The sequence below is a fragment of the Bos indicus x Bos taurus genome, chromosome 29 (assembly GCF_003369695.1).
Source record: "Bos indicus x Bos taurus breed Angus x Brahman F1 hybrid chromosome 29, Bos_hybrid_MaternalHap_v2.0, whole genome shotgun sequence".
Classification (NCBI taxonomy): Eukaryota; Metazoa; Chordata; class Mammalia; order Artiodactyla; family Bovidae; genus Bos; species Bos indicus x Bos taurus.
Window position 1 is genome coordinate 1,423,920 of NC_040104.1, and position 13,328 is coordinate 1,437,247.

Sequence of the window (13,328 nt, forward strand, 5' to 3'; positions counted from 1 at the left end):
GGCCACAGCCTACGTCCAGCCAAGCCAGCCCTGACCCTCAGCGCCACCTCAGAGCCCTGCGTGTGCCAGGCTCGCCTGGAGGCCTCGCATGCGGCTCCCGGTGCCCGAGAGGGACTGGGCGCGGCAGTCACTGCCCCGGTGCTCCCTCCTGCTGTTGGGCTTTGCCAGTTCTCACTCTCTGCCAGGAGGGCAGCTGTGCCTGCCCCTTTCCCTCCTCTCCAAGGAGGCAGCCACCAAAAGCCCCCTCAGTCCCATCCTGCAGAGCAGGCAGAAGACCCCCAGGGTTACAGGGTGGACGATCCCTGGAAAAGTCAGCTGGGTGCGGCACTCAGGACCCCCAGGCAGTGCCTGAATGGGGTTCCCGAAGCCTCCGAATCCCACCTGCCTGGGGGCGGGGGTGGGGGGTGGCTAGGAGACGGGGCCATAGCTGGGCGAGTATTTTCGAGTATTTTATTGGAGGTTCACAGATGCAAGAGCTCCGAGCAGGGTCACAGCTTGGAGGAGGTGGGGTCGTGGGGGGAGTGAGCCCCCAGATGCTGGCAGGCCCCCGCCCCACCCTGGGAGGCCCCATACGGGCCCTTCTTGCAGGGTGTCAGGTCTGAGGGGCCTTGGGAGCCCGGGTGGGGGCACAGGCAGGGAGAGGGGGCAGCCACTCAAAGCCGGGGTGCAGCAGCACAGGCAGAAACCCAGGGGCCCCCAGAAACGGGCAGGGAGCCAAGAGGCAGAGAGGCCGGGGCAGCACGAAGCTCGCTGCCCCTTTGACAGACGAAGCTTCCAATGGCCCCACTGCCTGGCTCACAGCTTTGGGGTCAGGGGGTGCCCAGGGCGGACGCCCGGCTCTGCTCTGGCCATGTCTCAGGGCCGCGTGTCCCGCCGGCGTGCCCACTGGGGCCTCAGTAGTCGGTGAGCGGGTACCGCAGGAAGATGAAGACCAGGATGATGCAGGAGGCGGCCAGCGCAGAGCTCGTGATGTTGAACAGCCGTGCCGTCTTGGCGTCCTCCACCGCCCCATTCAGGTCGTTGAGGAGCTTCTTGTCCCGGACCTGAAGCCAGGAGCAGTAAGACCAGCAGTCAGGGCTGAGAGTGGACACACGGGCCAGGCGGGAGGGCCTGAGGCAGAGGGCCCAGGAGAGGGTAGCCCTGAGCCTGGGTCAGTTCCCGATTCCTGACCACCACACGGGGCTACTGCCCAAGGATGTCCTTTCTGGGTGGAAACGTGCGCTGGACTTTGGGGGCGGGGCGGGGGAGGCTTAGGGGCATCAGATCTGAAACTTACTCTCAGTTTATGAGACAAATAACCTGTATTTAACAGGTGGCATCAGTGGTAAAGAATCTGCCTGCCAATGCAGGAGACATCAAGAGACGTGGCTTAATCCCTGGGTCAGAAAGACCCCCTGGAGGAAGGTGTGGCATCTGCTCTAGTATCCTTGCCTGGAGAACCCCACGAACAGAGGAGGGCTGAACCCCTGGAGGGCTACGGTCCTTGGGGTCACAAGGAGTCGGACGTGACTGGGTGAGTGAGCACACACGCAGAAGAGACACTGGATGTGGTGAACTATTAACTGCTGGGGGTCTGGGTGAAGGGCATGCAGGGGTTCTTGTATCTCCTTTCTGGTAACTTTTAGGTAAATCTAAAACACTTAGGGGACTTCCCTGGTGGCCCAGCGGCTAGGACTCTACACTCCCAATGCAGAGGCCCGGGCTGGATCCCTGGTCAGGGAGCGAGATCCCACATCCTGCTGCATTCACACGCTGCAACGAAGACCCAGCACAGCCAAATAAACACATAAATAAAATAAATATTAAAGACATAGAACTATTTATAATAACACGGGTTGTTGATGCTGTTTTACGTACTTGAAAGTTGCTAAGAGGGTAAAAATTCAGTGTTCTTACTACCAAAAAAATTAAAAACAGGTAATTATGAGAAGTGATGGAGTGCTAACTAACCCTGCTGTAGAAACCACTCCACGCAACGCACACGTGTCAGGTCATCGCGTACACCTTAAGCGTGTTCAGTGTCACGGGTCGACTCTACGCCACCAGCTCTGGGAAAATAGACGGAAGAGGAAGCTGGCCTCAGAGAGTCTGTGACTGGGTGAGGGGGCGTCACAAGTGTGTGCTGACTTGACTGGTTCCGCCTCACTTACAGTTAACTGGGGCTCCCTGAGGACACACGCTGTGGACAAGGGGCAGCCCCCGGGGCCTCGAGACGGGATATTAAAGTGAACGGGGGCCTCCCTGGTGGGCCAGGGGTTGAGAAGCTGCCTTCCAATGCAGGGGACGTGGTTAGATCTCGGTCATGAAACTAAGACCACTTGCCATGGGGCAACTCAGCCCATGCACTGCAAGCGAAGCCCCCACGCTGGAGCTAGAAAGCCCGCCTGATGCAGCGAAGACCCAGCACAGCCACACTCACGCCCAAGTGAGAGGAGCGGCCTGCAGTCCAATAAGTCCCAGGGAGCCACAAACAGCGGTGGGACTACTCCCAAGATCCTCTGGCTGGGAAGGAGTGTCCCTGGGGAGGCGCCCCTGGCCTCATCCAGGCCAGGTCTTAGGAGTCCCCTTTCCTCCCACCTTCTCCTTCCACAGAGCCCAGAGAGGTGCAGGTCTGAGCATACTGCAAGCAGAGCCTGGGAGGAGGAAGAAAGGGAGCAAGGAGAGAGACAGGAGAGGCAGGAAGAGAAAGTCTTTGCATCAGCAGATTGGTGGATGCGTGGGTGGATGGATGGATGGATGGATGGGTGGGTGCATGGATAGATGGATGGGTGGGTGGGTGGGCGGATGGATAGATGGATGGATGGATGGGTGGATACATGGATGGATGGGTGAATGGATGGGTGGATGGATGGATGGGTGGATGGGTGAATGGGTGGATGGATGGGTGGGTGGGTGGGGGGATGGGTGGATGGGGAGATGGGTGGATAGATGGATGTGTGGGTGGGTGGATAGATAGGTGAATAGATGGAAGGATGGTTGGGTGGATAGATGGATGAGTGGGTATATGGACAAAAGGCAGGGCCTGGGTTAGGCAGATAGATGGCACTGATGTCTGGCTGCCTGGAGGGTGGAGGAGGGATGGCAAGCTAACACAGGGAGACATAGATGCGCAGGAGGGTGGGAGTGTGTAGGGGTGGATGGACTTCCTGTGGACACTCAGGAAAGAACCCAGGGAGCAGGGATGTTTGGGTAAAGCCCAGGAGAGCGTGGAGAGATGGTCATACGCTCACCTGCAGGAAAACAGGTGTCTAAATACAAAGCTCCCAGGTGTAGATGTGCTGAGTTCTACCAGAGGAATAACCAGAGGCCAGTGTGAGGAGGGCAGAACCCAGAGGAGAGGGGAGGGGGGCTTAAAATCAGAGAGGAGACTGTCAAGGAGCAATTTGTGTGGGGCTTCATAGGCACTTTTTAGCAGAAAACAGGCAGGCTCTGGAGTTTTTTACTCTGATAATTCTGGATGCTGTGTGTAGAACATACTGCAGGGGCAGAGGCTGGAGAAAAGCAGAAAAGAGGCTCCCTTAACAGCCCAGGTGAGTGGGCAGGGTGGGTCGTGTCAGGTCAGTAGACATGAAGGTGGTAAGAACTGACCGTTTTCTGGGTCTATTTTGAAGACACAGCTGACAGTATTTACTGGGATCAGATGTGCAGTGTGATAAAAAAAGAAAGGAATTTGAGATGATTGCAAGGCTTTTTGATCTACTGAAATAAGGGGGTTGTAGGGCACTCCAGGAGGAGGACGCTTGTGAGCGATTCAGTAGTTTGACTTTTGACGTGAAGCTAGAAATGTCTTCTAGACATACAGCTAGGTATTTTGAGCAGGTAGGTTTTGTAGAGCCTAGTTTAGGGGTAAGGTCTAGGGCAGACATACAAATTGGAGGAGCATCAACATGAAGATGCTACTTAAAGCTCTGAGACTGGACGAGAGCACCAAGGGACTGAGCGCCGACGACGGGAAGAGGAGGACCAAGGACCACGCCTGGGAGCACCCCGTTAGGAGATCAGGAAGCAAGAGGCAGTGAGGAGGGGAGGCTGAGATGAGCGGGCGAGAAAAGCAGAAGAAACAGGGCTTCCCTGGTGGTCCAGAGGTTAAGAATCTGCCTTCCAACGCAGGGAACATGGGTTCGATCCCTGGTTGGGGAATTAAGATCCCACGTGCCGAGGGGCAGCTAAGCCTGTGCTGCAACTAGAGAAGCCCATGTGCTGCAATGAAGACCCAGAGTAGCCGCCCCCTCAAAAAAAAAAAAAAAAACAGAGCAGAAGAAAGGCAAAGAGGAAGGAAGGATGGAAGTGGGTGCAATGGGCTGAAGGAGGGGGAATAAACATGGAGGAGCGGAGTGGATAAACGGATGCGTAGCAGAGGGCAGAGAGGTCGCTGGACGATGGTGGCTGGATAAGGGAAAGAGAAGGAAGGCCCTTTGGCGAGTGAACAGACTGATGGATGGGTAACTGGGTAAGTCAACTGAAGCAAGGAAATGAGAAAAATGGGAGCATGAGCAGGCGGATAAATGGATGGTAATATACACGCTCTCTGATGAGCGTGTATGTTACTGGGGTGACAGAGTGTGTGTGACGGGAAGGGAGGGAAGATGGGTGGACAGGTGGACAGACGAGCTGACGCCAGCTCCAGAGCGGACTACCTGGATGGACATGGTAAGCAATTGGGAGAAAGAAGTAGAGGGAAGACAGGGAAGGCGAATACACAAACGGATGAATGAGCAACTTAATTTAGAGGTGATTGAACAGGAAGCGTGAATAAATGAAAGGAGGAGACAGAAATGTACTGATGGCCTCTAGGTAGAGGGATGCGATGGGAGGGAGACGGGAGGGAGGTTCAAGAGGGAGGGGATGTATGTGTACCTATGGCTGATTCATGGTGAGGGTTGACAGAAAACAACAGAAGTCTGTAAATCAATTATCCTTCAATAAAAAATAAATTAATTAAAAAAAAAGAAAAATGGCGATGACTATAGAAAGAAGAGTGTAACGAGTCAAAGGTCCAGGAAACGAACCTGATGGCGACCCCGAGGAATTTACCTGGTGCCTCTGCCCCTGTTTCCTCATCTGCAGTTAGCTGCACCAGTCTCATAGGGTTTTGCTGCTGCTGCTAAGTCGCTTCAGTCGTGTCCAACTCTGTGCGACCCCTGAGACGGCAGCCCACCAGGTTCCCCCATCTCTGGGATTCTCCAAGCAAGAACACTGGAGTGGGTTGCCATTTCCTTCTCCAAGGCATGGAAGTGAAAAGTGAAAGTGAAGTCACTTAGTCGTGTCCGACTCTTAGTGACCCCATGGACTGCAGCCTACCAGGCTCCTCCGTCCATGGGATTTTCCAGGCAAGAGTACTGGAGTGGGGTGCCATTGCCTTCTCCAATAGGGTTTTGCTACCTTTAAATAAAATATTACATTTAATTAAATAATGAGACATGCTTAGAACAGTGCCTAGAATATAAAAGTTCAATAAATAACTGGGCTGTTTGGTGGTTATTGGTATTTGCTGGCTTTTGTTACTACTATTATTGCTATTAATGAGTAAGGGGGGGAAACAGATGAACCCAGGGAAGAAAAAAGATTAGATGGCGAGCTGGGTGGATGGAAAGAGTAAGACTGATGGATGAGGTTGGTGGATAAACAGCGGGAGGAAAGGAAGAAAGAAAAGACAGAAGGAACATGAATTTAGTAAGTAAGTGAATGAGTGAATCTACGGATGGTTGGCAGCGTGGAAGAGAAACTCTGGAAGGAAGGAAGATGAATATATGAATTTATAGAGAGAAAATGGACGGGCAAAGAGTTGAAAGGGTGGAAACATGAGTGCATGCGTTGGTGGGTGGACAAGGTGAGCAAGGGTCTTTTCCTTGCAAACCTGTTCCTTCTACGGCCTCCTTCCTCATGTGCGAATGGCACCTCCGTTCTCTCAACAGATCAGATGAATGTCCTTTGAGCTCCTGGGCGGCTCAGAGGTAAGGAATCTGCTTGCAATGCAGGAGACGCAGGTTCCATCCCTGGGTGGGGAAGATCCCCTGGAGAAGGAAATGGCACCCCACTCCAGTATTCTTGCCTGGGAAACCCCATGGACAGGGGAGCCTCGTGGGCTACAGTCCGTGGGGTCGCAGAGAGTTGGACATGACTGAGCAACTCAACAACAGCAGTCTTAGGCTCTTCTCTCTTTTCCCTCACCTCATGCCCAACCCACCAGGATAGTCTACTGACTTTTCCTTTAAAATACGGGATCTGCTTCCACTCTCTGCTCCCACCTTCTGAACCAAGACTTGACTGAGGCAATAGCCTTTGATCTGGTCCCCAGCTCCGCAACTCCTTAAGCCCTTATGGGCTATCTCCCCCAGTAACAAGGGCAATCTTTTAAAATACAAGCCACATAATATTGACTCTTTGTTTAAAATTCATCCAAGATTTCACTCAAAACAAAATCCTACTGGGGCAGACACAATGCACGTGGTCTGGCCCAGTACACCCCATCTCTGGACCAGCTCCAAGACTCACCCCCACGCCAGCTACGCTGGTCCCTGAACCTGGCTTTGCCTCGGGGCTTTTGTAATACCCAGTCCATTTTCCTGGAATATGCTTTCCCAGATGCATTTATGGCTACTGCATGAATTCATTCAGGTTTAGACTAAAATATAATCTCATCAAAGAGGCCTTCCTTGCCCACTGTATATAAAATAGCACCTCGTATATCCTTGACGATGCTTCATTTATTGTTCATAGCTGACATTACCACCTGACTCACGTAAGTGTAAGTTTTATTATTGTCTGACTGCTGGCCAGGATGTAAGCTCTTCTAGACAGGGATCACGTGTTGCTTGTCACTTACTAGGAACGAGACAATTATTTATTACTCGTGGGATCAATGGGTGGAGAGTGACAGGGTGCTGAAGTGTCTGAATGAACTGATGACCGGGTGACTGACTAGAAGAGGTTAATGAATGGCTATGGCGGCTACACGAGAGTCAGGGAGGGACAGGGTGGAAGAAGACGTCAGGCGCGAGACTTGGAGCACGGGCAGATGAATCAATACACAGATTCAGGGAAGCCGGTAGATGAAGGTGTCGAGGAAAGACGGGGCAGGAGGAAAGAGATGACACGCATCCATGAAGGTGTGTGGGCCACAGACAGAGCCCTGATGGACGCACCAGGTGGGTGGCGGGTGGGGGAGGGGCTGAAGAAAGTGCTACACAGCGTGGACGGAGGAGTGAATGGGAGGCTGGAGGAGGGCGTGGGGTGAGCAAATGGGTGGGAGAAAAGAGAATAGGAGGAAGCGAAGGTGAGAGCGGGCCGTGCGGGGCCTGGAGCACCAGCAGGAGGGGCTGGACTCCTCCCAACCGAGAAGGGGGGCTGGCGGTCGTCGTGAGCCCTGTCTGGGCCACCCACCCCCACAGCACAGGCCGCGGCCCCAGGCTCCCGTCTGTGGCCACGCCTGCCCAGACGGACCTGGCTGCGCCCGAGGCGGGCTGTGGGGACACGGCAGGCCATCCTGCCCCTGGCGCTCCCGGGAATGCCGTTTTGTTCGGCCGTGCTCTGCGAGTGGAGGAGGGGATGGGTTCAGTGACGCAGGTCAGCGCTCGGAGGGATCCAGGGAGTCCAGGAGTCCAGCCAAGGCCCCCTGACCCCAAGGCTGTGAGGTGCCCTTGCAAGTGCCCGCGACTGGCTGCAAACAATGTCCGGAGCAGCAGGCCAGGAGACGTGCAGCCGGACAGACAGATGGCCGAACTCCCGGGTGCGGGAGCCCGGGCCAGCAGGCCCGCCTGTCCCTCTGCCGGGGACAGAGGCAGCTTGCCTTGCTGGCTGCCCATGCCGCTCCCCAGTAAGTCCCACGCCTCTCTGCTCCGAGAGCCCACAGGGAGGATGTGGGGGAGCGCCCGGCTGGAGGCACAGTGGGGCTCCTTCTGCCTCTTAGAAGCACCATCTCCCACCCCCCACCCCAGCGCAGAGCCTTGCACTCAGTTCAGAAACCTGTGACCTACCTACAACCCACGGCAGATGGGCCTGCCCGGGGCCCGCCGGCACCCACAGGAGCCTCACAGCCACGCCCAGGTCCACGGGCTGCTGGCGGGACTGGCAGGAGGGCCCCGGAGGCAGAGCTGAGGCTGGGGGGCTTCCCCCGGCCTCCCTGGGACCCCCTTCCTTTTGCTGCCTCTAAAGCACACATGCACACTCATGCACACACAGTTGTACACACGCGCATAGACACACTCATACACTCACACATCCACACATACAATTACTCGCACATGCTCGCTGATACCTATATGCACACACACACACAGTACACACAGTTACACACACATGCACACTCACACCCTCACACAGATACACGTGCATTCTCACGCCTGCACATCTCAAGCACACACATACATGCTCACACCTATATGCACGCACACACTCTTGCACACACACTCATGCCCTCGTGCACACTCACACGTGCCCACACGCATGCACACTCACTGGACACAGTTCCTGTCCGATGGAGCCCAGGGCTGGGTACACTAGCCTGGAGATGAACGCGTGAGCAGCGGGGGGATGGAGGCCCTGAGGATGAGTCAGGAGGCGGGAAGGCCAGGTGGCCAGGCCGTGTGACGCTGGGACAGGGACGGGTGGGGGGTGCTCCATGCTCAGAGCAGCAAGCAGAGCTGTCCCAGCCTCCGTCCCCCCGGGTGCCAGCCCCTCCTCTGCCTCTAGCCTGCCCTCCCCAGTGTTCCCGCTCCCCACCCCTGCCTCGGGCAGCTGCAATCAGTGAAATGCGCCCGCCCGGACGCTCAAATCTGGGCCCAGGAAAAGGGATGACCTGGCGAGATGAGAGCCCAGCCCTTGGGGAAGCGGGAGGAGACAGGGAGGCCCGGGTCTCCCTCTGCCCCTCCGCGGGTTGGGCTCCAGCAGCCCCAGGCTCTTGGGTCTTGACGCACCCGCAGGGATCTCCGGACCCCAAGTGTGAGTCAACCACAGCTCCCTTCCCCCATTTCGGTCCATTTTTCTCCGCTGCGCCCTCGAGGGTGGGGAGCAGGGGATGGGGGTATCCTGTCTGCTCCGCTCCGGCAGCTCCCATCACAGCAGCGAGGGAAGGCCTTCTGAGAGCCGTGCACACCCAGGGTGCGGGGTCAGGCTGCATGGGACACACTCAGGCCTCCCTGCCCCGGCCTCCCCGCCCCATCCCCCCAGGATGGGTCACTGGAAAGCATGTGAGAGGGGCAGAGCAGTGGTGGGGGCAGCGCCCCGTCTGTCTGTCACAGCCCCCCTGAGTGCCTGCCTGGCGTCAGGCTCCCTGTGCGGGGCTGGGACAAGGTCTCCAGCAGTGACGTCAGCCCTCCTCCTATCAACAGGGGAAGGATTCCAAGCTCTCTTCACCTCCACGCTGGCTCCATCCTAATGCCCAGGGGCAGCTGCGCCCAGGCCTAATTCCCAGGTCTCTACACAGGGGACAGGACACTGAGGTCCCAACCCCAGAGGCCAAATTGGCCGTGCAGAGACCCTGGCCCCGAGGACGCTGAGCCTGCCAGGACGCCCTGGAAGGTTCCCCAGCTCAGGATGCGATGGGCAGGCCTTCTGCTGTCCTGAGCTAGCTGGCCGACCTCTGCGTCTCCCTAGGTCCCCCAGCCTCTCCGCTATACCTGCTGCACCCACGGGCTTCTTTGTGAGGGAGGAGGGGCCAGCACCACTGCTCAGCTTTCCAGACCCCCAGCCCCTCCTCCATCCTCCTGGCTCACCTTGAGGGAGTAGGCCAGGGCGATGAAGCCCAGGCAGCAGAAGTTGAGGTAGACGAAGTTGAAGATGGACCAGAGGTAGTAGTCATTCACCTCCGTGGTGTCTGGGTAGACCTCGATGACGGTCGTGGGGTTCGTCATGGTCTTCTTCTCCGCCAGGTGCTTGCAGGCCGGGGGGGCACCGGCAGCCCGCACGCTGTCTGTCTTGCTGCTCTTGGACTCCATGGGGAACAGGGTGGGCGCCATGGGGGGTGAGGCCGAGGGCTCCGGGGCCGGGGCCGCCGGAGCCTGCAGAGCTGGGGGCTTGGACACGCAGGCGAAGCAGCCCTTGGGCGAACCTGCCGGGGGCCTCGGGATCCAGAAGGCCCCGTCCAGGGGGACTCGGGCTTCCTGGGTGCCGTCCGTGGTGCTGGCCGGGGCTCCCAGCAGGGCTGGGCACTGGGCGGGGCCCTGGGCCTGCAGGGAGGGGGAGACGAAGAATAAGCCGGGTCCTGATCACCCTATGGGCCCACCTTGGCCCCTACAGCCTCCCCCTTGCAGTCTCATAAACAGCTCCAGGGACACGGAAATCCCGCAGGGGCAGCCAGTTGCCGGCCACCACCTGCCTCCCCCACCGTCCCCCGCCCCATGCCAAAGCCCTCCGAGCAGCCTTGGCAGGGACAGCAGGGGCTTCCCAACACTTCACCCGCTGACACACAACAGCAACACTCCCACACTCCCCCAGCACCCGACCGACAGGCTCTCTCAGTAAACAACGCAAGCAGCACCCCAGACACGGCGCCCACACAGGGCACGCACGCCCACAATGACACGGCCTCTGCCAGGCTCGGCAGGCGGAGCGGAGCTCTGCCCGGCACCTGCACGCTGGCACAAGCTGACGCTTGGGACACAAACGCCAGCATCACCGCCCGGCTCTCCAGACACCAGCACACCCCGTGCGCCCAGAGAGGCCTCCAGGTAAACAAGCCCGCACTGTGACCCTCACACACACCGCGCCACAGGCCCCGACACAGTCGCGGAAGAATGAACCCGCCTCCCGCGGGGGCTCCGAACTCGCGCGCATCGCCCCTGCCCCCCGACCCGGCCCGGAGCAGCTCTGGGACCCCAAGCGCGCGCACTCGCCGGTCGCCAGGAGCAGACGCACAGCGACACTCTGCAAAACGAGCCGTCTCAGACCACGCGCCCTCGCCCCGCGCCGCCCCGGGGGTCCGGCAGCCGGGGCCCCGCGGCGCCCGCCCCCTGGCCCCCAGCCCGGCCCAGGTTTGCCGCAGCCGCGGGAAGACGCGCGCTCACCTACTGGCGACTCCTCGGCGGCCGGGCCCGACCCTGCGCTCGCTGCGCGCGTCCTTTCGCCGTCCCGCCGGTGGCTGGCTGTCCCGCCGCTCCGCGTCCCGGCGGCCCGACCTCGGCGCGGGGAGCGCGCGGGGCGGCGCGGGGAGGGGCGCGGGCTGGCAGCGCCGCTCCTCCGCTGCCTGCGCGCCCTCCGCAGCGCCAGGGCCGGCCGCCGGCTGCAGCCCAAACCTGACTCACGGCGGCGGCGGCGGCGGGCGCAGCCACCTCCCCGCCTCCTCCCGCCGGTGGGGTGGGCGCTGCGGGCGCCGGCCGAAAGTGGCGACCCTTGCGGGTGGGCAGAGCTGGGCAGGGATGGGCTCTCCCGCAGCGCCCAGCCCCGGCGCCCGCGCCACCTGCCTGCGTCTCCCGGATCCCACCCGCTCCCTGTGTCCTCCCTCTGGCTGAGCCCCCGGCCCCTCGCTGAGCCGTCCCACCTGTCTTTCCGGGGAGAGCCCCTTCCCCCTTCTGTGCTTCCCCCTGTCTCGCCCCGCCCCGGTTCCCAGGACCCTTCCCCTCTGTGCTGCCCCTTCTCTGCCCGGTGAGTTTCCTGCTCCATCTGGGCTCTCTCTGCGTCTAGTCCCAGGCCAGGTGGGTGCCTGGGCCTCCCCAAGCCCTCTGCCCACAGAGCCCTCTGCCCACAGTCTGTCTTCACGAAGTCAGTGCTCACGTCTAGCCAGGCTCCTGTCTGCGCGCCTGTCCCCACAGGACTCCGCTCCTATCCAAGCCCCCACCAGGGCCCTAGTTCCTCGTGAGTCTCAGGCCCCTCCCAGCCCCAGGGCCCCCAACTGCAGTCCTTCCCCAAGCAGGGTGCCCCTCGCCAGGCCCCCACCCGAGCCCCAACTCTGCCCAGTCTTGCCCCTGACCTGGCCGGGACTTCATCCTTCCTGAGTCCACCCCACCGAGTTCCCGCCCCCACTTTCCCCCAGATCTGAACTCAAGCTCCCCAAGCCCAGAGCCCCTGCTTGAGCCCAGGTAATGTCGCTCCCTCACAAAGTCTAGTCTTGGAGACCATGACCCCTCACCTGACAGGCCTCTTTGCCCCTGGGGCCAGGTGTCCCTTCCCAGGCCCGGTGACACTCATCCCCCTGGAGCTCAGGCCTCCCACCTGCCCAAGCTGCCCTGCGGGCTCTGTCACCCTCGCCCCCGTCCCAGGCCTCCAGCCCCATCTACGCCGCCTCCCTGCCATTCTGACACTTGCCCCACATTGGTTGCCCTTCCTGCAGTCGTCCCAACCACACCCTCGCCGTGGGGAAGCCCCAAACCCCTCCTCGCTGCGCAGGGGCCTCCGAGGTGGTCCTCCTCTCCAACCAGCCACCGCTAGGAGCAGCGGCCCCCCCTCCACCCCTGCCCCACGCAGCCGCCCTCCCGGTGGCAGCCTGTGCTCCCCCTCGAGCCCTTGTTACCCCCACAGGCTTCGAGCCCTTCCTCCCATGAAGGCCGCTTCTGCTCTGACCGGCTCGACTCACCTCTCGTCTCCAGGACACCCTCTCCTCCCATCTGGCTCCTACCCAGGGGCCCCTTCTCCTCAGAGTCCTCTCTGAAGCCCCTTCTCTCGAGGACCCCTGCACGTGCCGAGCCCGAGCCCTTGTCTGCAGCCTCTTCCCTGGTCAGGCCCCCTCTCCTGTCCAGGGCTGATCAGGAGCCCACAAAGAGCTGGCTCTAAAGATGCTGCTAAAACTGTCTTCCAGGGGGCAGGGTCCCAGAGCAACATCCCTCCCCTGCCCGACCACACCCTTGGCAGGCCCAGCCCACAGGTGAGAGGGCGATGGGACTTCCGGGAAGCTGGGCTCAGTTCTCCCCCAGCAGTCCACCACCGACCCCCTTCCAAGGGCCTGGCTCGGCGGTGGCCAGACCCCAGTCTCAGGTGGCGCCTGACCTAAGGGGCCAGTGAGCCTGTGTGTGGCCTGGGAACCTGTCTCCCTGGCGTGCCAGCTGGGCTCCCTGGGACAGGCTCTGCCCAGGGCTGGGCAGGCTGCAAGGCGGATGGGCTGGCCTGCCCGAGTCCAGCTGGTCCTCGGGCATGGGAGAGGGCACCAGGCCCACAGGGGTCTGCTTCTGGTCACTGGGTAGAGCTGGGCTTCCTCTCCCAACTCCAACCACCCTGCCCCCGACCCCCAGCCCACTGTCCGGGATGCATCATCCCACGGGCCTTCACCAGAGCGGCCGAGGGAAGGTGCTGGATTCAGATCAGCTCCTGAGAGCTCAGACTGGGTGTCCTCCAAGCAGGATGTGTCCACCTGAGCCCGCTGGGCTGGTGCAGAGCAGGGCCGAGCCAGCCAGAGTGAG

General features: G+C 60.0%; 1 protein-coding gene across 1 annotated transcript; it reads right to left on the minus strand.

The window, feature by feature from the left end:
* Positions 1-428: 428 nt before the first annotated feature.
* Positions 429-11,107, minus strand: IFITM10 (interferon induced transmembrane protein 10). Its single transcript, XM_027532519.1, has 3 exons — positions 11,004-11,107; positions 9,714-10,166; positions 429-1,043 (listed from the first exon to the last, which is right to left on the minus strand). The coding sequence occupies exons 2-3, from the start codon at positions 9,954-9,956 to the stop codon at positions 894-896; spliced, it is 393 nt and encodes a 130-aa protein (XP_027388320.1). The 5' UTR covers positions 9,957-10,166; positions 11,004-11,107; the 3' UTR covers positions 429-893.
* Positions 11,108-13,328: the final 2,221 nt, after the last annotated feature.

Coding starts and splice junctions, on each gene's coding strand:
- IFITM10 (XM_027532519.1), bottom strand. CDS start 9,956: ATGGCGCCCACCCTGTTCCCCATGGAGTCCAAGAGCAGCAAGACAGAC. Junction 1,044..9,713: donor CCCTGGCCTACTCCCTCAAG/GTGAGCCAGGAG, acceptor TCCTGGCTTCAG/GTCCGGGACAAGAAGCTCCT.